Below are 26849 nucleotides of genomic sequence, written 5' to 3'. Positions count from 1 at the left end.
ATTTTTAAATAAGTTAAACTGGTGGACAATTTACTTTAATCATTTTATTGATGGATTTTCAATACATGTTTCTAATTAAAAAGTTGGGTAGAAAAGTAATTTATTAAAATAAATATGAGAACGAGTTCTCAATTGAATGTCGTATTTTTAAAATACCCAGTTAGTAAGATGCTTCGGCGTATGCCATATAAGACACGAAAATGAGAGAAAAGATGAAGTGATGCTTCAGTCATAGATTGTGTAAGACATGAAAGAAAGAAAAAGAAAAGAGAGATGAGACTATACATTTAAAAGTGGACTGGGTATTTAAAACACGTGTATGTTTTACTTTTATTACGTTTTAAAAAGAAAATAAATACTTATACGTAGTATTTTAGTGATTTATTAAAGAGATTGTGAAAACCTATAAAGAATAACATGTTGTGACATTTCCGGAATGATGTGTTATTCTAGGGTAACAGTTGCGTTGTTTGAGTTCTTATGTATTATGAGATGCATAAGAACACAACATCACAACAGGAATCCAGAAATTTCTTTTCCATCTTTAATAGAGAACAAGATGTAGATAGTTGTATGATTGATAGAGAATATCGATAATCACAAGCACGCCAGATTGGCATAGATGAAGATGACTAGTTAATGATCATTAATAGTTTAGAGTAGTTAAGAAAGAATGACCTACTTGATTTGGCCCGTTTCTTAAGGTCTTGGTCAACGGTCAACCTGAGCTGGAAAACAGTTACTCAAATTATGGCAGAGGCTGGTCATAGAATCATGAACTAACGGTGGGATTCCACACTAGTGAAGTATTAGAATTATCGTATTTTGACTGAGATGTTCATATCAGTCGTGACCATCAACTCTCTATTATAGTACTTTATTATTTGATGTTATATTATGAACAATTATTTCTTCAAATTTTTAAGTGTTTTAATTTCCTACTAAGTTTTATGACATCGATGTTCAATTATTTTCAATTGTGTTGAATATCAAATATGCATGATTTATGAATTTCTAGAATGTTTAAACTGCATATAGGATACTGTTATTTAGAATTGTAAGATTCCCCTATTGGGTAACTCCCTTGTTACTTACCCTTACGACATCACAAATTTCAGATGCACTTGGTTTAGGTGATCCTTCCGAGAAGGCTCAGTGCCAGGGCCTTATAGATGATCAGTCCAAGCTTCCAGGAGTGGAGCATGGGTATTACTAGTAATGGGGCTTAAACTAGAGTTAGGTTTAAGTCTTTAGCTGTCGTTTTTGTTATGTAATTATGAACACCATATTATGTCATTACTGTTTTATGTATATATGTCAAGTGTTTTGATGTTTGGGGTATGTATCTGTTTTGTTGAGTAATGATCAGGTATGACGTATAGTTATATTATTTGTCGTTTACGTTTATGTATTGATTATCACGATATGAGTTTTATATTATGCATCGGGATTCAACTTGGGAATCATGGGGATTCGGGTTGAGTTTTTGGGACGTGACAGTAGATATCATAAATCGAATTGGAGAGAGTATTAATAATGTAATTTTTGTACAGAAAATCATCCGCCTTTTGTTTATTACTCCTTTATTTCAATTCCGTATTGTCTTCTGAAGTAGCCTCAAGAATTAGTTCTAAATCATCATCTAGAATGTAGGCTATGTTCAATGTAGTGAGGAAGAACAACACTTTTTATTGTCATCTAGTAAAGTATTGTCCATCGAAACGATCAAGACGTGACATATCTTAATTCATTATTTGGAGAGAATGAAAAGTTGAAGCCTCCATCGAATAAAAGAATATTTGTCTAAAAAAGATTGAATCAGATTCGAGCCTAAAAGTTATTTTCTCTCTTCATTGAATTACTCCCGTCTATTTCCAACATAAGATGTGTGGTTCATATCGATATATTTTTTTTTTGAAAATCTTATGCTTGAAAAGGGGAAAAAAAAACTCTTGCATGATAGGTATGTGTTTCGTTCCGAAGTATTTTTGTTGAAAAATATATGTACACATTGTATTCATGTTTACTTTTGAGTGAAAAATGTAATAGTTTGCTCATGCACCGTGTAATAATAATCAATGTTTACTTTATGATAACACCTTTAAATGTGATCATAGTATATACATGGGAAGTGTGGTAGGAATGATAAATGAGTCATTTTTTAATGTAATACTTTGACATTTTCAAATAGTGAGCGGGTGTGAGAATGAGGTTTGCCAAGAGCTTGAAGACGATGGGTTGACTAGAAACTTGAAGGGTTTAATAGGCTCTTATTGAATCAAATCAATGAGATAAAAAATCGAATCAAACCAATCCAAAATACATAAATTTGGTTTGATTCTCGATTTGGGCCGATCCAAAGTGCATCCTATCCAATGCCATGACGTTGATCCCTATATTAAGTCTTCCTCATTCCCACGTCGAGGTGCTACCATGTTCCACTATTCACCGAACCTTTCGAATATAACACCATGACTATCACGTGCATCAGAATACACCATCACGTGTTACGTCACTAAGACAAAGGGGCATATTCGTCGAAATGGAATGGTTCCGTCTATCTTCCCTCCAAAACAGATAAAATCTAATATATAATCGAACAGCTAATGACACCCTTTACACGTCTTAACCTAAATAACCCTAACCCCCTCTTAATCCAACCCTAATTCCCAACCTCTCAACCCCACACAAAAACCTATCAATCGAAACCCCCAAAACCCTCATTTTTTCTTCTCTCTCTCTCCCCCTCTCCCTCTCGCTCTCCCACAGGACAAGCGACGAAACAGAGTGAGAGCGCCTCCATCGATATTTCAATCCAATCTCCTCTGCAAAAACCCAAAAAAATATTAAATTTCGTTCTCATGGATTCCGAATCGTCTCAGCTCCAACAAGCTCAACTTGCAGCGATCCTTGGACCTGATCCAGCTCCCTTCGAAACCCTAATTTCTCATCTCATGTCAACGGGTAACGAACAGCGATCTCAAGCCGAAACCCTATTCAATCTCTGCAAACAAAACCAACCAGATGCTTTGTCGTTAAAACTCGCTCATTTTCTTCAAACTTCTCCTCACGTTGAGGTTCGAGCGATGACTGCGATTCTCCTTCGAAAGCAGTTAACTTGCGATGATTCCTACATCTGGCCTCGTTTATCTCAATCGACTCAATCTGCTCTGAAATCGCATCTCTTGGTTTGTGTTCAACAAGAAGAAGCGAAGACGATCACAAAGAAGCTTTGCGACACGGTCTCGGAACTCGCTTCGGGGATTTTACCCGATGGTGGTTGGCCAGAGCTTCTTCCTTTTATGTTTCAATGTGTCACATCTGAATCGCCTCGACTTCAAGAATCTGCCCTCTTGATGTTTGCTCAATTGTCTCAGTTTATTGGAGAAACCCTAATTCCTTATCTGAGTACACTACATTCGGTGTTCTTAAAGTGTTTGACAAATTCATCCAATTCTGATGTTCGAATAGCAGCTCTTGGGGCAGCTATTAATTTCATACAGTGTTTATCCAGTCCTTCGGATCGTGATCGGTTCCAAGATCTTTTACCATTGATGATGCAGACTTTGACTGAGGCATTGAACTGTGGTCAAGAGGCGACTGCACAGGAAGCTCTGGAGTTGTTGATTGAATTGGCGGGGGCAGAGCCAAAGTTCTTGAGACGACAATTGGTGGATGTAATTGGGTCGATGTTGCAGATTGCTGAGGCAGAATCCCTTGAGGAGGGAACTCGTCATCTCGCAATTGAGTTTGTGATCACACTTGCTGAGGCAAGGGAACGGGCTCCCGGAATGATGCGGAAGCTTCCGCAGTTTATAAGCAGGTTGTTTTCTATACTGATGAAGATGTTACTAGATATTGAAGATGATCCTATGTGGCACAGTGCGGAGAGCGAAGATGAAGATGCTGGGGAGACCAGTAATTATAGTGTCGGACAAGAGTGTTTAGATAGGCTTTCGATTTCATTGGGTGGGAATACAATTGTTCCAGTTGCCTCAGAGCTTTTGCCAGCGTATTTTGCTGCTCCTGAGTGGCAGAAACACCATGCGGCATTAATTACACTTGCTCAGATTGCTGAAGGGTGTTCAAAGGTATTGAAGCTGTACTTTTTATTTCTTGTTTACTTAACTATTTTGGTATTTGATTCTTGGTGGGTTTTATTTTTACAAGTAAAATTTCACTAGAAAGGAGGTCGAGGAGACCAGCCAATGTTACAAATTACAAAAACACGTGCTACAGATGACACAACCCACACCTCGGAAACTATTCCACAAAATCCTAAAAGATACCTCCAAGTTAGGTAAAAATCTTATATTAAAAAATAGAAAACCCAGAATTGAATTGGTAATATCCTGACACAATTGCTATCTGGTTTGAAACATTCCATTATTCCTCTTCTTCCATAAACCCCAACAAATTGCAAATGTCTTTAGGCTCTAAAGAATTCTCCTTGCCGCTGAGCAAGTCGTGCCCAAAAAGGGCCAACTCTTGAATAACTTCTAAAGAGAGAAGAAATGAATTATTTGATTTTATTTGTTGCTTCTTGCTGTTATTCTGTGTATGTTAGATAGATTGATTCATGATTTTGGTTATGGTCTCTCTCTCTCTTAACTCTCACTCGCCCCCTTCCATACCTTGTTTTTATGCAGGTAATGATAAAAAATCTTGAGCATGTGTTGGGTATGATTTTGAACTCATTCCAAGATCCTCACCCACGTGTGCGTTGGGCAGCCATTAATGCAATCGGGCAATTGTCTACGGATTTGGGCCCAGATTTGCAAGTTCAATACCATCAACGGGTGCTGCCTGCGCTAGCTGGAGCTATGGATGATTTCCAGAATCCTCGAGTGCAGGTTAGTATATTCATGCCTTATGATTGATTATCTATCTATTGTTTGGTACTGAAATTTCCCCATAAGGGAGAACTATTATGTTGTATATTTCTCTCCTTGACACAACTACATTTGGCATTAAATTATTGTTATGTTAGTATTGATTCTTAGTTAGGAACTGATTGCACAGATGAAATTTGCATTTTTATTTTATCTTTGTACATGCCCACTATCCGTGTCTTTATGGGAGATTGCATTTTGCCTTTGTTGTTCATATATATATATGTCTATTAATAAGTAATTTATTGAAGATGGAAAGGCCCAAAAGGTGGTGCCACAATGAAACAGAGAGTGAGAGGGATATTCACTTAAATCAGAATGGAAAATTGCAATTCTAGAGATGTTTTTCTTCTCCTAAAGAAACGATTCTTGAACCTGAGACCTTTGCTAGTGGGGAGGATAGAATCTTTTTTTTTTTGGGGTAGGTAAAAATTATTTCATTAAGGCGGTTGAGAAGACCGACAAGAGAAATGAGACAAATAGAAGCACTAAGGGGATTTAAGACAATAAATTTGGTCTCACCTAGCCAAAAAATCTTTAAAGAAGACCCCTTTGAATTCCTTAAACACCGTACACCCAAAAAATAACAAGCCCAAAACCGAGGATAGAATCCCTATATAAGATGAAAGCTTTGGATCCAAGGAAACTGGCCTCTGCATCTTTTTTCTTCCAATAGACCTAATGAATCTTCTCCAATTTACACAGCACACTGCTAGGGGATCAGCTCCGATGGGTCTTTCACCCTTACTCAATCAAGAAAGGCCAAGAGGCTACACTCTATAAGTGTCTCTATTGGAGATCTCGGGAAGCTCCAAGAAGTGCTCATATTGGATAAGAAGGTATTCCAAATCGCTGTCGCCGATGAGCAATGGAGGAAGTTGGTGGACCCTCCATCATGCTTACAAAAATGGCAAGTATTAGCAAAATTCTTCTTTTATGAAATCAGATTGTTGACGGTAAGGACTTGTCTGGAATTGTCATCCACATGAGAATGCTACTGTAGAAAGAATCATAGCCCTCCATATGAGCTTAGAGACAAAAGTAGTGAGGTGGAAATCTTTCACTATGAAGCTTCTCCATGGATCTCGCCACTAGCTCCTCTTGTAGTCCTCTTGAAATTTCTCCATAAACGTAAATCCTAGGAGAAGTGGCACTCATTGTACACGCAACGGTTCGTTACTATGAGTCTTTAGTATCTTTTAAGCAAACAAATAATGAAACCTGATTTCTGGGGCTCACACGTCCTTCAAATCTCATTTGATTACCATAATCAACAATTATTTTTCCCAAGATAAGCATACGGGTGAAGGCCAGCTTTTGATCCCAGGTATCATGCTTACTTCCTCTTATCCCATATTTATCCTGAACTACCCTTCTTGACATGCTTCATGATCTTTTCTTTGCCACATCTCTGTAGCCATTTGCCTATCAAAGTATCATTCATGTCTTATACTTTCTTAGATCTATCAAATCATTATTTTCTTTAGCTCTAGACTTCCACTATATCTTGACGTACACAATTTCTTCCACCTAAACAGATGGTCTTTTAAACTTTGTTTCCCTGCCTTCCAAAGAAGTTCCTTGATCAACCATTCCAATCTATTAATTATGAACACCAACGTAGTGAAGAGCTATAGTTAGTAGACTAGAAGGTTAAGAGGTTGTTGGTGATCAATGTCATTTTGCCTCTGGAAATATGACCCTTTTTCCTCGAAGACGTCTCTTGAAGCTCTCCTTAACCAGTCGCATAATCCTTTTGGTCTATAAGAAGCACCAATCATAACCCCAAGTAGCTGGAACCGGTTCTTTTATTGGAAGTCCCTGTAAGGTTGGAACTGTTTCTTTTACAAATCTGAATGTGGAACAAAATAGTGTGAGTAGGATCTCAGAGAAATGGTTAATAATGCGAATGCTTCCTAGTGTTATCTTTTTTCTGATTGCTAGCTAGGCAAGGAAGAGACAACCTTTTCTACTTTGGGGTGCATATTTGAATCAGTTTGTTTGTATATGAAGCATATCATTCATCATGGTCAGTTATGCTTACTATTTGAGACTAGCCGCTTCAAAACTTTTCCCCTTCTCGCCTATCCTTTTGTAGTAAACACATTGATATGTTTTTGTAGGGTCTCTTATGTCTTTTATTGGATGTCCTATGATGATTGGTACGGAATCATTTGTGCATTTAGCTGTATATTGAATTTGAGGAGCTGAATATTTATTGGGGGCTTGGGCGCATAGCTCGGTTGCTAGGCATATTGAATGCAACTTTGAGGTCATGAGTTTAAGTCCAGTTTACCTATTATGCGGCTATGTGAAATCTTGAGCTAAACACGAAGAGTTAATCCGTGCCTTTTGTATTATTTGCAAACCTGATGAGTGGTTTGGCATATTGCAATGCAACTTTGAGGTCATGGGTTCAAATCCAATTTACGCATAAAAAATAATAATTATGGTGCATTTTGAACGGCTTGCTAAATATGCAAAGTTAATTTATGCTTTTTGTATGGTACATAAACCTGAGGGTTGGCTTTCAAAACATAGTTGGAGCTTCAATCTGGTTGGGTGATGGTAAGACTTAGAATACACTTGAGCCTTTGGTTCAACCAATCGAGCTAAATATGAGGGAAGGTGCGCAATCATAGTTATCAGGGTTTAAAATATCATTTCATCTATTTCAGGTTTCTCAAAAATTGAAACAAAACTGAAACATTCCGAAACAATCAAACATTAAAATAGGTCTTTCAGAGGATACTGAAGTCAAGGGACATGTAATTAGTTTGAAAATACAGGGATTTTTCAAATAGTATCTAAATATGGAGGGGGTTTGCTTAAATACTTGAGTCTTTGAGAGGTGACTGTGGTCAAGGGCAAGTCATCTCTTCAAAAGACAACTGTGTGGAAAAAACCCTAGAGAAAGAGGATGGAGAAGAAGAGGAGACCTACCATGAACTCCAGAGACGACGATCTAGGTACAGGTTTCTCTGAAATCTCTCTCTTCCAGATTTGTGTTTCCAGACTTCCCTTTCTTCCAGATCTAGAGAAATTGAAAATTTTGAACCAAAAAATCAATATTTTGTTGAATATTTCGATTCCATAGGTGTTTCGTCTCGGAAAGTTGAAAAACCAAAACGTTTTGGGCGAAACAAAATGAAACGAAATCTTAAACCATGATAGTCACAACATGTACTAAATTGTGGAATTATTAATCAGATGAGAGAAACCGAAAAAAAAAGAAGACCAAATAGGCCTATTTTCTATTCTTACATATATCAATTGAGATTGACCATAAAATATATCTTTTGGCCTCTTTTTGGTAGAATTAATTTGCTGGAAAATAATTGCAGCAAATACAAAGTTAATGCTTATGTCAAAAAGGTTTTGGTTCAAGTTTCGGGGCAACTCAAAATTTAATGGGGGATTGGACCCATAGCTTAGTTGGTTGGCATAACACAGCGCAGCTTAGAGGTTGTGGGTACAAATTCAGTTTACACATTAAAAAAAAAAAAAAAAAAAAAAAAAATTAATGTTGCCATGTGAAGTGGTGTGCTAAACATGAAGGGTATCTTTGGTCGCAATAAAAATCGTTTTGCACATCTTGAATTAGATTTTCCTTGATCTTTGTGATGGTAAATCTTGAGTTAGATTAACTTCAATGTTGTTTGTTTGACATTGATGCTAACATGGATTTAGGCTTCATACTTTTTGTCTGATATCAATGCAAGGCAAATCTGATGTAGTAGAGGCAAAACAAACGAAATACTTAATTTGTTTTTTTATTTTTCTTTCTAAATCTTTATTATGGACGAGCCATAGAAATTGCACCTATCGAGGCAACTACAAATCATAAAACAAAATCTTGACATTACTAAAAAAAGTAACAAATATTTCATCGTTGCGATCTTTGAAAAATTAAACACCATATCACAAATTGTATTATACTTTGCGAAAATCAGTACTAGAGTAAAATAGCAATCATAGAGTAAAATAAACTTCAACTATTTACTCATAAATTTTTTTTTTTTGATTATTCCAAGAAAGAACGAAGATGAAATTCAAAGAGAATTTTGAGAATTTGGTATGATGATCACCATTTTTATTTAGTTCTCTTCATCTTTTAATAATTGAATGGACTTCATAATTATAAAATATAAGAAATGAAAAAAAGAGAGACAAGTACATGATTTCCAGATCTACCTGCATAAATAGTTTCAAGTCTAAATTATCTTTTACATGAACTAATCCAAAATAAACCACAAAAAATTGCTTAAACTACCTAACAACTAAATAAATAAGTAGTCATACGTGCTAATTTAACTATTGATTTGAAAAATAGAGAACATGCCCATATACAGCTATTAAAGCTTAAGATATATATAGGGTTGGGATCCGTTGACTCCTAAGAATGACTCGTGAAAAAAACACATGATCCCAACCCTTTAAACACAACATCCAATTGTTGATATTTATGAGTATCTTGATAACACAAATCTTGGAGATACTTATCCCGAGGATAAATCTCAACCATTGGATTTTGCATTTAAAGGGTTGGGATCATGTGTTTTTTCATGAGTCATTCTTAGGAGTCAAGTGATCCTGACCCATATATATAACTAATGTTTTGATAATTGAAGTGAAATTGAGTAACTTATCAATAAAAAAAAGTGAAATTCATCATTAGGCAAAAAAAATATTGTTTTGTAAAAGAGAAGTATGTATATACTTCACTGATGTTTCAATGATTGAAGTGAAATCCATGTTAGGTAAAAAAATGTTGAGAGAGAGAGAGAGAGAGCCTTGTGTGACTTCTCTAGAGTTGAGACCTCACTTTTTTGAGTTTTAGGACACTTCTTTACTTTTTGAGACGTGGGAAAGGGGATCCTAGTCTCTTGGTGGGAGTTCCCTATAAAGACGGAGGCAAACACGACCGAATAGTTATTTTGTCTTTATGGCACATAAATTGGACAAGTGGGTTGGCTGTCAAGTCAAATACATACTTTGAGCTTCATTAAGGGTGGATGGATGATAAGATTCAGATCAATGTTCTTCAAATGCTGAAGTGTGAGGCAAGGCGCTTAACTTGTGCTTCGAGGCGTAAACCTCAAGGTGTAAAACACAAACCTCACAGGCGTGTCTAAATTTGTTTATGGATCAATCATGTCCCGATCTGATAAGGACCCGATCCAATAATACGCCAGAAAGTAAATAAATTATATGATACATTTGTTGAGAAATATGAAGTTTACTTAGATTATATGTATAAATTGGGTTTGGCCAGGTCGGACCCCAACCAAATGTTAATGGGTCAGATCTGGTCTAAATATTGAGATCCAATAAAACTGGATATGATATGTGTTCGATCCGATATTTATTGGATTAGTCTCGGATCCGATCCTTATTGGATTCGTACCAAATCAACCTCGATCCGATCCATTGATAGCCCTAGTGCTTAGAAGTGTCCAAATTGAGTTATAATAGGATTAGGATTAAAAAGTTGTTGTGTTGTAGATAGATTAGGAAGTTAATTTTTTGTACTTTAGAAGGTTTCTAAGTTTTATGATTAAGTTATCTATATAAGGAGCTTCAGAAATGAAATTCAATCAATTCAAATATAACAATTCAATTATCTTTTCCCTCTTAGTTACTTTTTAGTTCTTTGCTTTATTTCCTTCCATAGCTTATTTGTCAATTGAATCTATTGATTTACACGCTACCGCAACGTCACTATCAAATTTCAAGTTCTAATCCATTATGATAAACAATGGTATAAAATATTATCTTATGTTTTGGTAAAATTGAAATAATTTGTATTTGAATATTTTTTTTTTGATAAGTGTACATTTTGTTAAAAAAAAAACCAAACAGAGGCCGAGATGGCCCCTTTTACAAGAATAGAAAGAGAGAGAACAAAAAAATAAAATAACAAAAGCAAGCAAGGAACCTATTTACGAGCTAAATGGTACAAAGAGAATCCCATTTAAAAACAAAATCCTCAAAAAAGATCCCTGCGAAGTCCTTGCTTAATTTACTCCACAAGAACACCAAACCCAAAATCTTCAAGATCACATTATGAGGGGTCTACTCCTCCTGAAACACCCTTTTGTTCCTCTCTAACCAAAGCCCCCAAAAAACAACAAAAGGAAGAATATCCCAAATGTACTTCTTTCTGTGGGAGAAGACGTTCTGAGTCCACCCCAAAAACAAAGACAAAACATTCCTAGGAAAAACCTATTCCAACTGGAAAAGAGAAAGGAAATAAGAGCAAATACAAGTTGAGAAAGGACAGTGAATAAGAATGTGATTCCCTGATTCCCTATTCGATTTGCAAAGGCATAAAAAATTTGGAGTTGAAAGGGACAAGAGGAGACCACACAACAGTTTTCAGAAATATCACATTAAAAGAGGGCAAAAGAGCTTTATGGAAAGACTGAACCGAGAATCTTTTATCCTTGCTCACACTCTACCCTCTTCCATCTCCTCGTTCTTGATAGAATGGTAGGAACTAATGAGATCAAGAAGTGATGCTACCTCGTTGATTTCTCAATCATTCATATACCTCCTAAAGCCTAGCTATTCTTGTATTTGAATAGTTAAAAGTCTTTACAGTAAATAACTATTTTATATTTATTGAAAAAATAAAACTAAATATTATTTTTTTCATTAACTTCATTTGTATAATGTGTAATACGACAAATTATTTACAAATCAACGCAACTCAAAGATTTTATTTGCATATATTATTACTTTGTATTTGAATGCATTTCTAAGTATTCCAATTATATTGCATACTAGTAGTAACAAAGAAATATAAGTAAAAAAAAAACCCAACTTTATAATTTTTTTTTTTTTTTTGCTTAGATTCGAAAAAATAAAGAAATAAAGTATATAGAAAAGAATAAGAAGTTAGAGGAAGAAATGCATTATTTAAAAGAAACAATATTCTTGCAGAATTTATAGCCGGACAATTAAAGAATAGAGTTTCATTTCGCAAGGCAATGAAAAAAGCTATTGAATTAACGGAACAAGCGGATACAAAAGGAATTCAAGTACAAATTGCGGGGCGTATCGACGGAAAAGAAATTGCACGTGTCGAATGGATCAGAGAAGGCAGGGTTCCCTTACAAACCATTCGAGCTAAAATTAATTATTGCCCCTAATTTTTATGAAATACAAGATGCTCATTGAATGATAAGAAACTCATCTTTACTTCTACGACTCTAGATATTCAAGGAATATTTTTACATTCTGATTCTGTTCGAGACGAAACAGAGTCATTGGACTCTCATTCATACATATTATGGATGAGCCAGGCTAATAAAGTGAACCAAAGGAGTTCTGCACCATTCATTTTGTACCGCGCACATCACTTAGATGGGCTTTATAAAGTAACGGAGGGGGGAATGAAGAAATAGAATATAGAATATGAAAAAAACTACAAAGAAATGAAAAGGGATCGGATTCTATTTGTACTGTATCTGAAATGAATCTTGTCTATTCCCATCTTTCCACTTCTCTACTTTTGGGTTGTTCAACCAAAATCTGTATGGCTCACATTGAGGTGTATGCTTTTTAGGTGCCTCATGGTTTGAGGCGTAACTCGTAGGCCTCAACTTCTTTTGCGTTTCAACTTGATGCCTCGGGGTGTTTTTAATGAGCCTTATTCTGAGGTGTAAGCCTCACAGGCCTCTAGAACCATTGATTTAGATCATGTTTGAGCTTTTAGTTCAACCAAATCAGCTAAGTATAAAGGAAGGTGGAGATCTCATAATTATAGTACCTGTATGTGGTATGAAACTATGGAATGATCGATCAGAGGCCAGATACACCTATAAAAAACAAGAAGATAACAAATCAGATCAGACATGCCTATTTTATATTCCAACATATATCAATTGAAATTGACAATTTAATTTAATACATGAAATTTGAATGCTTTTTGGGCAAAATAATAAATTCAATATGGATCGATGCATTGGTAATGACAAGTAATTACTTGGTCTACCTGTAAGACACATACCAATAGAGATTTAATTATGAATACCTATTGAAGCAAGTTATTATTGACTGGGCATTTGTTAGTCGTAGTAGTAGGTAGTGGTAGTAGTGTTGTTATTTTATTATTATTATAATCTTGCATTATGGTCATATTCTTTCTTGGCTCCTATCATTGTATTGTGTCATTGAACTAGTTTTATAGGTGACGCAGGGGAGATAAGAAGATGGAATTTGATTTAGGCAAAAAAATAGATGATTTAGGGAGATCTGGTTGGGGATTGGATTAAGGATTTGGGCGACAATAGGAGAGATAAGAAAAGGGAATTTGATTTTGAAAAAATAGGGGATTTAGAGAAATCTGATTGGGGATTGGGTTAAGAATTTATTTAAGGATTTGGTAAGGATTAAGGATTTGAGATTGAGTTAGGATAAGGTAAACCCAAAAGGTAAGGATGAAAGTTTTATTTCAATTATTATAAGATGGTGAAAAGGTTTTAAGGATGGTTACATGTTAAGAGAAAAGATAAAGGATTTAAGAATAAAAAAAGAGGTTTCTAGAATTTAGGACTTTAAGAAATCAAGAATCAAGAGAGGGGTTTCAAGAATCAAGAATTCAAGAAAATCAAGAAAAAAAGAAGCAAATTATTTATAATGTTTTCTAAACCCTAAATCTAATCTCAACTATCCAACTAAAATAAGGAGATCCAATGGTTGTAAATAAACTTAAAACAACTTAAATAAAACAAAAGCAGAAATATTATTTATGTCCCAATCACTTAATTTTGTTTCCCTTGAATTTTCAGCCTATGAAACTCATTAAAAAAATCAATATAAAGTTATCAAATTGCCCTTAAACTCCTATATTAACACCATAGGTTAATAAAATATCAATATAAGCTCAAAAAAATAAAATTAAAGCCCTAAAGTAGAAACTAAAATAAAAATAAACTCTTTCTTCAATATTTGATGTCCCCATTGATTTTCCTCGATTGGGAAGATTTCGCCATTGGGAAATAAAATTGTAGTAATTTCCATCAGCAGTTGCATTCCACATTATTCTTGTCTAGTTGGAGAAAATTCATCATCAAGTTTTAAAGTGCTTGAGAATGATTATGAGAATTGTACCCGTTTGAGATGATTAGGTCAGTTTGAAGTAGTGATGGAACAACTGTATCATGAACAAAAACTGTAGATGGTGTCTTCAAAGGATCTTTAGGCTCTTTTGACATAATTTCTACTTCATGATTTTCTTCAAGATCCAATAATGATACCTCACACTCCTCAATCTCACTATCACTTAAATCAGGTTCATAGATTTCTTCATTACTGGCTTTGAGTTTAGAAAGATGGACTTTCGTCACATTTGCTTCATTATTCCTGTTTGAGCACTCAGATTTAAAGTGTTCAAAATGATTGCACTTAAAGCACAAGTTTTGTTGTCTAAATTCTTCATACCATGTATCACGTAATTGCCTGTGCTATTCATTTTCCTTTATAATACGGTCACAAAACAATCCGAAGATATGCTTGAGAGTGGCACGTTCAACGTAATTCTGACAACATATATTTCAACTCCTCTGAAATCATCTTTATTGAGTCCATTTCCCATCAACGCGATTTGCTAATTGTGTTGTTTGAATTTAGTCTCTGATACCAAATTTGATGCAGAACGATGATGGGGAGGAAGGGAAAATAAGAGGTATTAGGGAATTTAATTTAGGATTGAGTTAAGGATTTGGGTAGGATAGGGTAATTTAATTATGATCTTGTGCAAGTATGTCCACAATCCTAATGAAAATGGTTAAAGATTTGTAGGGTAAGGAAATGATTAATGGTTAAAGATTTGGAAAAGAGATTAATGAAATAAGGTTTAAAGAAAGTGAGGAGAGGATTAAAGGTTGAAGTTTATTGGGACATTGATGGTATTTTTACTTTTGTTTTATTTAAATTTTAAGTTTATTTACAACCATTGGATCTCCTTATTTTAGTTGGATGGTTGAGATTAGATTTAAGGTTTAGAGAACATTATAAATACTTGCTTCTTGCTGTAATTTTCTTTAATGATGAATAAAATTGAGATTGAAGGTTTTAATATTTTCATTGATGGTGTGATGTGAGGTCATTTTGGAGTGAGTCCAATAGCTCTTTCTTCTTCTAAACTTTAGTTTGTCTTTTACTTAGGTTTAATAAAGTTTGAAAATTATGAGAAAGAAAATTACAAAAATTAGGTTTATTTATTTGGTATTTTAGTTTGATTAGGATTCTTGATTTATTTTCTTTATATAGATTGTATTAGGGTTTATGAATAATGAAGATTTGATGAATAAAAAATGTGTTTCTTTTAAAAAAATACAAAATAAAAAATAAAATAAAAGAAAGATTAGAAGAAGAAAGAGATATTGGATTCACTCCAAAATGGCCTCATACCACACCATTAATGAGAATATCAAAAGTTTCAATCTCAAATTTTATTCATCATTGAAGAAAATTATAGCAAGAAACAAATATTTATAATGTTCTCTAAACCCTATATCTAATCTCAACCATCCAACTAAAATAAGGAGATCCAATGGTTGTATATAAACTTAAAACAACTTAAATAAAACAAAAGTAGGAATACCATCTATGTCTCAATCTTCTAACTTTATTTCCCTTGAGTTTGCATATTTCCAGCCTATGAAAACTCATTAAAAAAATCAATATAAAGTTACCAAATTGCCCCTAAACACTTATACTAACAAAATAGGCTAATATAACATCAAAATAAGTTCAATAACATAAAATTAAAGTCCTAAAATAGAAAACTAAATAAAAATTAAAATCTACTCTTCAATATTCGATGTCCCCATTAATTCTCCTCGATTGGGAAGATTTTGCCATTGATGAAATAAAATTGTAGTAATTTTCATTATCAGTTACCTTCCACATGAAAGGTCTTACTAAATTAATGTTTATTGTTTCCGTGACTCTGGTGATACTTGTCACGCCCCAAAAACTCAACCCGAATCCTCATGATTCCCAAGTTGAATCCCGAGGCATGATATAAAACCCGTATCATGATAATCAATTCATAAACGTAAACGGCAAATAATATAACTATATGTCATACCTGATCATTTCTCAACAGAACAGACACGTATCCTCAAACATCAAAAACACTTGACATATATACATAAAACAGTAATGACATACTATAGTGTTCATAATTACATAACCAAAAACGATAGCTAAAGACTTAAACCTAACTCTAGTTTAAGACTTATAACTAGTAATACCCATGCTCCACTCCTGGAAGCTTGGACTGATCATCTATAAGGCCCTGGCACTGAGCCTCCTCGGAAGGATCACCTAAACCAGGTGCGCCTGAAATTTGATGTCGTAGGGGTGAGTAACAGGGGAGTTACCCAATAGGGGAATCTTACAATTCTAAATAACAGCATCCTATATGCAGTTTAAACATTCTAAGAATTCATAAATCATGCATATTTGATATTCAACACAATTAAAAATAATTGAACTCCGATGTCATAAAACTTAGTAGGAAATTAAAACACTTAAAAATCTGAAGAAAACAATTGTTCATAATATAACATCAAATAATAGAGTACTATAATAGAGAGTTGAGGGTCACGACTGATGTGAACATCTCAGTCAAAATACGATTATTCCAATACTTCACCAGTGTGGAACCCCACCGTTAGTTCCTGATTCTATGGCCAGCCTCTGCCACAATTTGGGTAACTGTTTTCCGGCTCAGGTTGGCCGTTGACCAAGGCCTTAAGAAACGGGCCAAATCAAGTAGGTCATTCTTTCTTGACTACTCTAGACTATTAATGATCATTAACTAGCCATCTTCATCTATGCCAATCTGGCGTGCATGTGATCCTCGATATTCTCTATCAATTATACAACTATCTACATCTTGTTCTCTATTAAAGATAGAAAAGAAACTCCCGGATTCCTGTTGTGATGTTGTGTTCTTATGCATCCCATAATACATAAGAACTCAAACAACGCAACTGTTATCCTAGAATAACACGTCATTCCGGAAATATCACAACATGTTATTCTTTATAGGTTTTCACAATCTCTTTAATAAATCACTAAAATACTACATATAAGTATTTATTTTCTTTTCAAAATGTAATGAAAAATAAAACATACACGTGTTTTAAATACCCAGTCCACTCTTAAATGTACCGTCTTATCTCTCTTTTCTTTTTCTTTCTTTCGTGTCTTACACGACCCTTAGTCGAAGCATTTCACTCATTCGTGTCTTACACAGTCTATGACTGAAGCATCACTTCACATTTTCTCTCCTTTTCGTGTCTTATACGGCATACGCCGAAGCATCTCACTAACTGGGTATTTTAAAAGCACGACATTCAATTGAGAACTCGTTCTCATATTCATTTTAATAAATTACTTTTCTACCCAACTTTTAATTAGAAACATTTCTTGGAAATCCATCACTAAAATGATTAAAGTAAACTGTCCACCAGTTTAACTTATTCAAAAATCATTTATGTTTATAACAATGTGAACAAAATATGTATTGTGTAAAAAAAAAACAGCAACTTATATAGTTGCTGTATTTTCTTTTTGACAAGTACAAAATACGTATAAAATACGTATTAAGTACTTATAAAATACGTATAAATTAACAAATATTTTTTTAGCATGAAACTAAAATAAACATAGTAATATATTATATAAAAACAGCAACTTTTATAGTTGCTGTATTTTATATTTAATACGTATAAATAAGTATAACGTACGTATAAACACGTATAACGTACGTATAAAGCAACTATTTTTTATTATATTCTATCCAACAATCATGGTGTCAATTTAATACAAAAATAGCAACTTTCATAGTTGCTGTATTTTGTTGTTAGTATGTATAATTACATATAAACATGTATAAATCAATTTCTAACATGTAATAATTCTTTTTAAACAAAATAACAAATACTAGCATGCTTTAAAATAATAAAAATAATAATATAAATATGTATAAATAATATGCATGTTGTTAAAAATTTACAAAACAATTTTAACTTTAAAATTTCTAAGTCAAAATTATTTTTAAAAACAAAACAAATTGAATTTTTATAACTATAAAATCAGCAATATACATATATATATACATACATATACTTTACTAAAACCATTATAAATAGTTGTAAGGGCCTACCTTATTTCTTTTCCTTTCCTTCTTTTCTTTCTCTTCTTTCTTTCTTTCTCTTCCTTCTTTTCTCTTCTTTCTTTGTGTAAAGAAAATGAAACAACAATAAAAAAATCAGCTAATATCTCTATTTGATATTTTTTTTAAAAATATCTAGATATTACAAAATTCTAATTCTTTTAGAATTTCTTACAAATATCTTAGTTAATTTGACTTAGTCAAAGTTATTTGACTAGTCAACAATAATTGACTTGACTTGACTTGAGTCAATCATAGTTGACTTGACTTGAGTCAACCTTAGTTGACTTAGTCAACATTTTTTTTTTTTTTTTTTTTTTTTTTTTTTTTTAAACACTACAATACTTGTTAGTTTTAATTGCAATAATGACTTGCCACGAGTATCTAAAAAATATTGGCAGTCATAAAATTGGATGTCAAATAAAAAAATCTAGACCAAACTTCTTATTTGAATGGGGGATAAATGAAAATTTTATTTCTTGATTGAAGCATTACAAATGGGCTTGATATTTGTATGGTACTATTGGTTATTTTGCTCATGTCTGTTGCTTGATGTGTTCTTGTATTAACCTGCATTCATATTGAACCAACTGGTTGCATGCCGCATTCCATTTTATAAATTTTCTATGCTAATGTTTTCTCTCTTGCAAGAACTGCTGTATTTAAGATTGAGAAATCATTGTGATCTCATTTCTTCATTCTAGAAGGAACACCATTTGCTTCATGTTTTCTATTTTCCCCCTTCTTTTTTTTGTAGGCACATGCAGCTTCAGCAGTCCTCAACTTCAGTGAGAACTGCACACCAGATATCTTAACACCATACTTAGATGGGATAGTAAGCAAGTTGCTTGTACTCCTACAGGTACGTCATCTTCATCATCCCCACCTATTATACATCATCATTGAAGCCTTGTCCCAAAATATCTGGATTTGGCACCTATATCTATTGTTCGCTTTGTTGGAGAGTTGAGGCTGGGCTGTAAGTTAATATTATATGCATTCAATCCAGAATGGAAAGCAAATGGTGCAAGAGGGGGCGTTGACAGCTTTGGCGTCGGTTGCTGATTCATCACAGGTGCCTCTCGAAACTAGCTTTAGGTTTTTTTTAATGTCTTGCAATTGAAACAGCTTGGTCTTTCCACAGGTGCACTTCCAAAAGTATTATGACGCTGTTATGCCTTATCTGAAAGCTATCTTGGTGAATGCAACTGACAAGTCTAACCGCATGCTTCGTGCCAAATCCATGGAGTGCATCAGTTTGGTTGGAATGGCTGTTGGCAAAGACAAGTTCAGGGACGATGCTAAGCAGGTAATAATGAATATCATTTGCTACTTTTTGATTCTTTTGTGGTTAGTGTCTCAATTTACGGGTGGAAAAATTCCAAGATGTTCATTATATTATTTTCTACTTTACCTCATCCATTTGGACTTGGACAGGTCTGATGAATGTGCTTGCTTGCACCAGTTTGATCTTTCTTGTCTTATTTTATTTATTTATTTGTTTGTTTTTTAAATGTTATAGTTGTATTTGATCTCTTTCCCTCCTCTCTCTGTCTCTGTGAGTCAGGTTTGTTAATTCAAGTGCTATTTTATTAGTTAACAAAATTAACTTAGAGCTAATATGTGTTTTTCTTTGAATTTTCTAATATCTGGATAGGATGACCCTGCCGAGATGATTTCCATGATTGCTTAGGTTGACAGCTTCTTTTTTTCTCTACCATCTCATGCCAGGTTATGGAGGTTCTTATGACGTTGCAAGGATCTCAGATGGAGACAGATGATCCAACAACAAGTTACATGCTACAAGTATGTACTCATCGAACTAGGTTCCCCTGTGGATAATGTGCTTAAATTTCTGCAATTGTATCATGTTTAACATCAACTCATAAATGCGTGTTACAGGCTTGGGCCAGACTCTGCAAGTGCCTTGGGCAAGATTTCCTCCCCTACATGAGTGTTGTCATGCCTCCGTTGATTCAATCTGCTCAGCTTAAACCTGATGTGACCATTACTTCTGCAGATTCAGATGCTGACATAGATGAATCAGATGATGAGAGGTTTGCCTTAAGTTCTAGAATCTAGAAGTTCATTTAGTCTTTTTTTTTTTGATAAGTAGAAGTTCATTTAGTTATTAAATCATGTTTGGCAATGTTTAATTTTTTTTGTACTTATATTGTTCAGAATGTTAGCAGTTTCTTTTGAGGCTGCCATGTCTTTTGGGTGTATCTATGTTCTTACTTGATCTCATCTCATATCATTGGTTCAATACCTAGCGCAATATAGATTAATGATTTGGACTGCCTACTTTCCATCTTCCAAGTTGCTGGCTGTTTTTTCTGATTCACCGGTAAAGTTTCTTTCTAGTATAATGGCTACATAACCTAGTGTATGCATTAGTTCATGGAGATCAGCTTTTTCTTGGTTCAAAGAAGAGTGGACTATTCGGTGGATGAAAATTGAATATGTGATGCAAGACGATTGAATATGTGATGCAAGACGATGAGGGGAGATAACAAAATGGAATTTGATTTAGGAAAATCTGGTTGGGGATTGGGTTAAGGATTTTGGCTGCAATAGGAAAAGTGTTTCCAATTAAAACGTTTTGAAATTACAAGGTTTAGGGTATTTGGGTATAGGGTAGATTTGATTTAGGAGATTAATGAAGTAAGGGTTAAAGAAATTGGGGAATGATTAAAGGGTAAAACAAAATGTGGTTTGTAGGTTTCAATAATCAATAATCAAGAAAGGGGTTTCAAGACTTAAGAATTAAGAATTAAGAAAGAGATTTCAAGAATCAAGACTCCAAGACTTCAAGAAATTAAGAATCAAGAATTCTTAAAAAAATCAAGAAAACAAAATTTATGAGTTGGGCCTTGAAAAGATTAAAGGGTTCTTGATTTCTCACAAATAAACAAAAGAAGATAGAGGATAAGAAGGAGATTAAAGAAAAAAAAGATATTTACCTTGGAATCACTCAAATGATTTCTACGGCATCAACCACATTGAATGCACTAACATTCAAAAGAAAATATTAACTTCCGTAATTTGTTTATTCCATTCCTTCTCTATAAATAAACTCTAATACAATCTATTATTAAAGAAAATCAACCAAGAGTCCTAATAAAAGTATAATACCTAATTTTCGTAACTTTCTCTCCTAAATTTTCAATCCTGATAAACTTAAATAAAACACATCGTAAAGTTATCAAACTACTTCGAAATATTATACTAAGACCATGGGCTAGTAAAACATGAAAATAAGTTCAAAAAATATAAAAATAAAAATCTCTAAAACAACTTGAAACAAAAAAAACAACTAATCTAAAATAATCTCGACAATAAATCTAGACCTGATTAAGTGAAAACTTAAATAATTACAAAATTTTCGTCGGAACCCTTGACTTGATTTGTGTTCCGCATTAATATCCTAAGGTTATACTTGTTTCTTAAATCATTTTTATGCAGATGTGATTGTACACTTCCTTCAAAACTTTTTTTTTTTTTATCATTAAAATGTAATGTGATAAATCCTCGAAGAAAATAAATACGGAAGAACAACCTACAAAAGGTGACAAACTTCTCACAATTACAAGAGCAAGGAAAAAAGAATAGAAGCGACTAGCTCTATTGTCAAAAGCTGCGCCTATGCCCTGCTTTACCTGCCTAGACCATCCAAGTGCCTAGGTCATACCCCACTTAAAACAAGGTTTCAAAAACTGTTGTTAAAATGATAAGTTTATGAAATAATTTTGTATAAAATTTGTTTTAAAGGGTATTTATGCAATTTTAATATAATTGTGTCTCAAATTTTTACCTAATTTGTGAGGTGTCATTGATTACAAAAACTAGTAGGGGGCATGTGCAAACGTACATAAATTGTAAGCTTTAGGATTTATGAATGATTAAAATTTCTTCAAAAAACCATTTTTTTACTTTTAAATAGATAATCTTATATTTCCACCTTTTATCATTTAATATATTAATATATTGTAAAGGTCTTTGTTGTATTTTAAAGTATTAATTAAGGCTATTTTAAAGATAACATAATAAAATGATATTTCATTATTTAAAAAAAAAGTAAAAACTAACAATGTGATTATAGAGTCATAGGATCGCAACTTTATTCATTTTGACAAAGGTGACCTTGATAATGATAACTTAGATGTAAAGTTGGGGGCATTTTTTGTCTTCCAAATTTTGGTGTCAACAAATACCTATTCAGCCTTATCTTTTTATAACAATAAAGATGGGGGGCATCAAATCACTTCAATATTTGCGGTTACATTGTTTGCATTTTTCTTACATATTAGTTGTGTTTACGTACAAGTTTGCTTAGTAGTTGGTAACTTAGTATTATCTTGGTAATGACATTTACATTATTTTTGCTCTTATTTTACTACATATAAAAAATTGACACATTAATTTTTTTTGTTGCTTAAGCCCTTGGGCCCCAAGGGGGTTCCATCACTTAGGCCCTGCTCAACGCTTTTAACAACCTTTGCAACTAGGTTAAATAATAGTTCACGCTCTGGCTACTTAAAAACTGTATACACGAAAGAAAGACTTTCATTTCTCAATTGAGAGCAGATCAATGAAATAATTTGAGCTTCAATTTCAAAGTAAGCATCGTTAGCATTCTCTTTGTTTTTGCATTTTTTTTTAAAATTTCCCTTAGGCTCCAAGAAATTGTAATGGTAGTAAAAAAATCCATAGGAATAATCCAAGAGATAAGGCTTCAGAGCACCACACCTAACCATACATTGTGAATCACCTATAAAAGTTTAGAAGAAAATAGTATGATGCCCCATACCTTGTCGGAAAACGCGCAATGAAGGGCAAGATGTCCCACCAATTCCTCGCATGATTTGGATAGCATGCATTTACTTTTGTCCCCACCCCCCACCACCCCAACGTTTCAAAGGTGATCAATAGTCAAAATTTACCGACCATTGCCATCACCACAAGAAGTAGTTTCCCTTGGGAGGTTGTCTCCAAAAAATCGACATCCATATCTGCCCTCGTAACCGTAACAGGATGGAACAACATGGTAAGAAGACATCACGAAGAATAAACAATTTGAGGTGCTATTCCATATTCTCTATCTGACCTTTGCATAATCAATCTCTATCGTTGATAAACTTTCCAAAAAATAAGCATTAATAAAGATACTATTCTGAACAAATAAATAAAGATACCCTTCTCAAGCTTATGATTTTTTTATTTGTTTCTCCTCTCTCTTTTCTTTTTCCCTTTAACCATTATGAATTCCCACGATTAACAACAGGTTGCATTTGGTTAATGAAATTAGCGCAGCTTTTAGAAAGTTAACTGTTTTGTTACTCAAGAATATTTGGTTTTTTTAACATTTTTTTATGCTTTGTATTTCTGTTGTAGTATTGAAACCATTACTCTTGGGGATAAAAGGATCGGCATCAAGACCAGTGTCTTGGAGGAGAAAGCTACTGCATGTAACATGCTATGTTGTTATGCTGATGAGTTAAAGGAGGGCTTCTATCCGTGGATCGATCAGGTTGGTAATGAATGCAATGTGTGTATTTTCATTTATTATACTTTTAACACAAAATAACAGTTATTGTTTTCATCAAATGTGCAGGTTGCTCCTACATTAGTTCCACTTCTAAAATTTTATTTTCACGAAGAAGTTAGGAAGGCTGCTGTTTCAGGTATGAGTTTCTATCTTTGTTTATCATTATGTTTTTGTTATTTCCAAGTTGCTTGATGAGATCCTTATACTCGCTTTCTCCAGCCATGCCAGAGCTATTGCGCTCAGCTAAGTTAGCAGTAGAGAAGGGACAAGCCCAAGGTCGTAATGAGTCCTATGTTAAGCAATTGTCCGACTACATAATACCAGCTTTGGTGGAAGCTTTACACAAGGTCATCCTTGTGGTTTTTGGTTATTAGAATTTGTCACTCTATATCCTTTAATCTTTCTATTTTTGTCAATCGAATACTTATTGACCAGCCATTGAAGTACATTTTAATTGCAATTGGTTTGCAGGAGCCTGAGACAGAGATCTGTGCAAGTATGTTGGATGCATTGAACGTGTGTTTACAGGTTGGCCATATTCATTGATGAAGTTAGATTAATTTTTTTACTTGGAATTTGATCTCTGATTAAAAGGAGTGCAGTGTGTTTTGTGCTTTCTATAGTTGTCCATTATTAGATGAAAACAATGTTCAGCTTGCAGTAACATGTGGCAAATTGCTAAATTATATTTTTATCAATTATTTACAAACTTTGTAAAGATTTAGAATTTACAGAACAAATCCAAACCAGAACAAGGCTCAACGAAGATGCTCCTGTGACATGAAGCCACTTAAGGACCACTGAAGTCTGGTTATAATATGGGAACAGTGGTCCAGTTATTATAGATTTACATGCACCATAAATACTCAATGCAGAACTGCTAGCTTTCAACCTAAATGATGTAGTCTATGAGGGTAGATGCTTTTAAAAAGGTAAAAAGGACTATATCATTGAATTTATGGGATCCTTTTTTTTGGTGTGCATGGGGGTGGGGGTAGGGTGGGGAGGTGTGACATGGTAGTACAAAGAGCATGGACTGTTGGCGTACAAAATTAGGTATCCAATTTTTTTTTTATTTTTTTTCAAAACTAAGCCATCATTATCATCATCAAAGCCATATCGGCTGAGGTAATCTTGTTTTTCCATTCAATTTTGTCTAAAGTCATGTATTTTGTTATTTCAAATGTGCTCGTATCTGCTCTCACCACCTCAATCCACCTATTTTTACCCTCCCATGTATGTTTCTAATATACCTACATGTGTAGAATCATACTACACATAATAGAGGAGTCTCACCTCTAGAAGATACATGCATATATACCAAGCAATAACTTTCATTCCATCTATTCGATATTTGTGACCTTAGGCAACCCAACTTGCCACACAAGAAGCAAAACTGATGACTACTAAATAGGTTGTCAGGCCTCAATTGTGAAATAGAACCAGAGAAGGAAGAGAAAAGGGACTTGAAAAAGTCTTTGACTCTTTAAGGAATGCCAATATTTTGTATTTAATAGGTTTTGAACCTAGGTTGGCTTACATGATAATATGACTTCTGGCGTACAAGTAGAAACATTTTTCTCTCTACTAAGATTTTAATAACATTTTTTTTCCGGATTTTCTTTAAAGTGTCTTTTTATAGTACTCTAACCAAACACAATTTGCATATTTTTTTTTTCCAATTTTTTCAAGTTAAAAGTCATGAAAGTACTTTTTGGAAGAGTCAACAAACGTAGCCTTAAATTGTAAATTATTGAAAATCCTTTAAAGTTGATCTTCTTGATGGACTAAACTTTGGGCCTTATTGGACAAAGCAACGGGATTTAAGATGGCCGGAAGTATGCATGGAGACATTCAAAGAACCCTTTTCCCTGTTTTTTGTTAGGATTAGATCATCTATCTCAACAAGCATGCATGGAGACATTCAATTTGTGCCTTTATTGTTGCATGCCTATATTCTCCTGAAAAAATGTTTAAGTTATCGTGAATTTTTCTTTGTAAATACATTGAAACTGCAGGCAATACTTGTCCTTGTCATTATGACTAGATTTGTTTTGTAGTATTGTACAAAATGTTAATCTTTGTTGCCGCCGGAACTTTATTCATAGTCATGAAACCTCTTCTTGTATCACTTCCAAGTTATGCTGTTTTATTCTAGCAAAGTCCACGACCTTACCTTGCAAGTATTGCACTTTTCTCCTTCAGATTTCTGGACCCCTTTTGGATGAGAGTCAGGTGAGGTGTATTGTGGATGAGATAAAGCAGGTGATCACAGCCAGCTCAACTAGAAAAAGAGAAAGAGCAGAGAGGGCCAAAGCAGAGGACTTCGATGCAGAGGAAGGAGAGTTGCTTAAAGAAGAAAATGAGCAAGAAGAAGAATTGTTTGATCAAGTTTGTCTTCAGAAAACTTATAAAATAAATACATTTTTATTAGTTGATTTTATTTAATGGTTGCATAACTCTATTTGATTTTTCAGTTATTATCGTAAAGCTTTTGTGCATTTCTTGCCTCATTGTACTTTTCTGGCTCAGGTTGGTGATTGCTTGGGCACTTTGATCAAAACCTTCAAGGCCTCTTTCTTGCCTTTCTTTGATGAACTTTCATCATATATTACGCCTATGTGGGTAAGTTCTTCCAGAAAGTACAAACTACATTCTTCTTCTTTTTCTTTTCCCTTATTTCATTGTTTAAATTAAAATCCATCATTAATTTGGCAACCTTAATATATGAGATGGCTTTAACTTTAAAAGTTTTATATACTGCTTGCTTTGAATAGCCTCCTCCTTCCTCATCATCATAAAAAAACAGCTGTTGTCAAATCTTGTATTATGTCATCTTACAAGACGATCGTTGATGCATAGGGGAAGGACAAAACAGCCGACGAGAGAAGGATCGCTATTTGCATTTTTGACGATGTTGCTGAGCAATGTCGAGAAGCTGCTCTTAAGTAATTATTACCTCCTCACAAGTTGTAATTATGAAAGTCATTGTGATCAAGTAAATTTCTTCAACGTATTTATTGTAAATCTTGGTGAAACAGATATTATGATACTTATCTTCCTTTCCTGTTGGAAGCTTGCAATGATGAGAACCCAGATGTTCGACAGGTTCTGCTCTTCAACTAAATTATACTAACCACTAACACATCTTTACCTATTAAAAAATAAAATAAATGAGTGTTCTAGTTTTTGCCTTTAAAAAGTTCTGAAG

The 26849-nt window shown here is 33.9% G+C and overlaps 1 protein-coding gene across 2 annotated transcripts in view; it reads left to right on the top strand.

Moving 5' to 3' along the window:
* Positions 1-2641: 2641 nt before the first annotated feature.
* Positions 2642-26849, top strand: part of EMB2734 (ARM repeat superfamily protein) — a 29461-nt gene continuing 5253 nt past the window's right edge. The window contains exons 1-15 of one of the 2 annotated variants that reach the window (XM_086445969.1): positions 2642-4091; positions 4650-4853; positions 18848-18952; positions 19100-19165; positions 19235-19399; positions 19822-19896; positions 19993-20147; positions 23485-23620; positions 23705-23774; positions 23858-23985; positions 24110-24166; positions 25844-26029; positions 26171-26263; positions 26501-26586; positions 26680-26746. In XM_086445969.1, the coding sequence (XP_086302095.1) occupies positions 2862-4091; positions 4650-4853; positions 18848-18952; positions 19100-19165; positions 19235-19399; positions 19822-19896; positions 19993-20147; positions 23485-23620; positions 23705-23774; positions 23858-23985; positions 24110-24166; positions 25844-26029; positions 26171-26263; positions 26501-26586; positions 26680-26746 (2823 nt within the window). In that variant the 5' untranslated portion in view covers positions 2642-2861. The remainder of the gene's footprint in view (positions 4092-4649; positions 4854-18847; positions 18953-19099; positions 19166-19234; positions 19400-19821; positions 19897-19992; positions 20148-23484; positions 23621-23704; positions 23775-23857; positions 23986-24109; positions 24167-25843; positions 26030-26170; positions 26264-26500; positions 26587-26679; positions 26747-26849) is intronic. The other variant, XM_086445968.1, reaches the window with a different exon arrangement.

The sequence above is a fragment of the Akebia trifoliata genome, chromosome 6 (assembly GCF_017979445.1).
Source record: "Akebia trifoliata isolate Shusen 1 chromosome 6, ASM1797944v1, whole genome shotgun sequence".
NCBI lineage: Eukaryota > Viridiplantae > Streptophyta > Magnoliopsida > Ranunculales > Lardizabalaceae > Akebia > Akebia trifoliata.
Note: the sequence above shows the minus strand (reverse complement) of the source record. Positions and strands in the feature narration are given on the sequence as shown.